The sequence below is a fragment of the Buceros rhinoceros genome, unplaced genomic scaffold (genome assembly GCF_000710305.1).
Source record: "Buceros rhinoceros silvestris isolate BGI_N320 unplaced genomic scaffold, ASM71030v1 scaffold10369, whole genome shotgun sequence".
Lineage (NCBI taxonomy): Eukaryota > Metazoa > Chordata > Aves > Bucerotiformes > Bucerotidae > Buceros > Buceros rhinoceros.
In genome coordinates this window covers 21348-24188 of record NW_010430959.1, presented here as the reverse complement: position 1 = coordinate 24188, position 2841 = coordinate 21348, and the positions used below count along the sequence as shown (strand labels likewise).

At 34.1% G+C, this 2841-nt stretch overlaps 1 protein-coding gene across 1 annotated transcript in view; it reads right to left on the bottom strand.

Moving 5' to 3' along the window:
- Positions 1-2502, bottom strand: part of SCN7A (sodium channel, voltage-gated, type VII, alpha subunit) — a 46218-nt gene extending 43716 nt beyond the window's left edge. The window contains exon 1 of the mRNA XM_010143234.1: positions 2230-2502. Within this exon, the coding sequence (XP_010141536.1) occupies positions 2230-2502 (273 nt within the window). The remainder of the gene's footprint in view (positions 1-2229) is intronic.
- Positions 2503-2841: the final 339 nt, after the last annotated feature.

Sequence of the window (2841 nt, the reverse complement as noted above, 5' to 3'; positions counted from 1 at the left end):
TAAATTTGTTTAAAAAACAAAAAGGGGGGGGGGGGGTTAAGAAATATGAAATAACGGATTTATATTAGCGACCTTGCCACAAGTAGCTCCACTTACATAGCTGTAAGTAGCCAAATTTATTTTCAGTAGTATTATACAAGCAAATATCAGATTCTAAATTTTCACAGGAGCAAAGAAAACTGAACACTACATGTTCTTTGTCTCTTAAACAAAATCTGCCATTTCAGCATTTTCCAGGATTATATAATTACATTTAAAATATCTACGAAAAATTGTCATTTTTAACATTTAAAATTCATCCACCTATATTGCTTGCACTTCAGATCAAAGCTGGCAATGCAAACCAAAACACCTAACTAACCATTTTTGGATGCTTATGAGCAACTATTTAACCATTTCAGCACTGTAAAACTGCTCTGAGGTAAGGCATCCTTGGATTTAAAAGGCTTTACAGCCTCTATTGCCTGTGCAAGGTACCATTTCTGCAACCATTTTTGATTTCAATGAGAAAACACAATGAGAATGTCATTTAATGAAACCTTAATTCAATTTACATCTTACGATTATTCTCCCAAAAGGCTAATATCCAGAAATATGGTTTTACCATCTAATCTTTCTAGTTTTGCAATGATAGTCTATTCTAAAGGAAATCAGTAATTTAACAGTAACGTTCGTGAAGTTCAAACAACAAAAACTAAAAAGTAACTTAAAAAACTACATCGGATTATTGGTATTCAACATTCTGTACTAGAAAAAACACTGCTTTAACTTAGTTGCTTCTTACAGAGATAATATAATGCTTTGGTCGGTCACTCACATGCATGATGCTGATCTGTTGGTTATCCAGTACTTCCTGTTCTATGCTTTTAATTCAACAAGCATTTTATTGATTTACACTCACTGCTGCCTTTTTAACGTAAACTCAACTTTGCTTTCATTCTGAACATCATTCCATTTCCTGTGGCTACATAAAAAAAAAAAAAAATCTTTTCTTCATATGTACTTGCCAAGCTCAGCACTCTTGTTCTTTTCTCCTTTTATTATCATTACTTCTATAAAGAAACTGAGTGGCATTACAGTACATATATACAAATAGAGATTTTGTCTTTGGGTCTCTATTGGGCATATAACACAGCCCCAATACTGAAACACAAAGTATACAGCTTTAGTCTTTACACTCAGTCCCATGCGAAGAGTCAATGTGGGGCTACTCACATCAATGTTATTTTTATATTATTTAAATTCCATTTTACATGAAACAAAACCACAACATTTATGTAAAATTTTTGGGAAAACTTAGCAAAACTTCCTCTTAGATGTGATTCTAAGAGGAACGATGCAGAGACTTTCAAGAACTTCCTTGTTCTGTAACATACTATCATTGAGGGCATATGACTTCAAATTGTCCTACCAGTGTACTATCTTCCTGTTTCTCATGGGGCAGAGTGGGGAGTGATTTTATTTGCTAGGGAATTGATATATTAATATATATATATTATTATATAATGATGATTGATTAAAATCACCAGGAAAAATGTAACTCCAAAAAAACCAAGTCCTCCCCATGAGACTTAGAACAGTTGCAGTGGTCCTGAAGCAAACTCTAGTATAATGAGCTCACATTTGTAAGTGACACAAGCTGTTACCAATCCACAGAAATCACATCACATGAAGCTGGCAATATGTGATTTTATTTTTTTAACTTATGTCCCTCCCTCATCAAATAGAGTTCAACGTTTAGTTTTTTATAACACAAGTATTTCTATGAGATTTCAAGGAATGTCTGACAATCGATCATTTTGGCAGATAGCTGAACAAACACTTGGTCCAAAGTCTATCCTACCAAACTAGATAGACCTCAGGTACTGTCTATGCTTCCTAGAAACCCCAGAACAGATTAGTCAGACAGAGAGGAAGTTTTCAAATGCTTCAGCATTCAATCATATTTGAAGAATTTATTAGACACCTAATGCAAAATCCACTAAGTCAAAATATCATCACAAGGAAACCTTAGACATTAAAAGAGAAGCTCCTTAAAAAAAAAAAAATGCAGCAACTTAAGCAGAAGACTTACAGTCATATTTATAGCATATGCAAAATAATTAATATGATATCACATACTGTGTAATATTTTCAACCGGAGCTTCTGACTACCTCCACACCAGAACATTTAACACTTTACAGTTCAACAGGAGTGTTCTAATTATTCTCCTACTATAAAACACTTACTTTTTTATTGATATAGTATGGATCCAGGTCCTCCAGGGGCTCAGACACCATTCCTGGAGGTATGTCACCATAAATAAATGGCAGTGTCTTTCCTGCCTCCAAGTCATTACTTGGCTTTGAGTGATTTTCTTCATGACCATCATCATCTTTATGCTCCTCTTTGTCAGATCTAGACGTTTCATCGGCAATACGTTTTTCAATAGCTGCAAGAGATTCTTTGGTGAAATAGAAGAAGCTGTCAGGTCCTGGTGGTACCAGCATTGCATGTGCCATCTTTTCATTCTGCAAACTTTAAACACTTTTAGGCTCTTGTACAAGACGATCCTAGAAGAAAATGAGGGGAAAAAAAGAAACAGAAAATAGAGGACAACAGCAACAAAAATCCCCAAATACAAGCTTTTGGCATAGTCATTTGCCTCTTTTCTAACTCTAAAGCACTATATCAAGAAAAATTAATTACTTGTCAAATATTTAATAGAAAACTATCTGCCAGTAATGACGTGGCAAACAGATGCAAGTTATGAGGTAAAGAAAAAATGAAACGGAAAAAAACAATACCAAATTTCCATACAGTTTGTCAACTCAGGTTAATACAAAGCTCACAACAAGAAA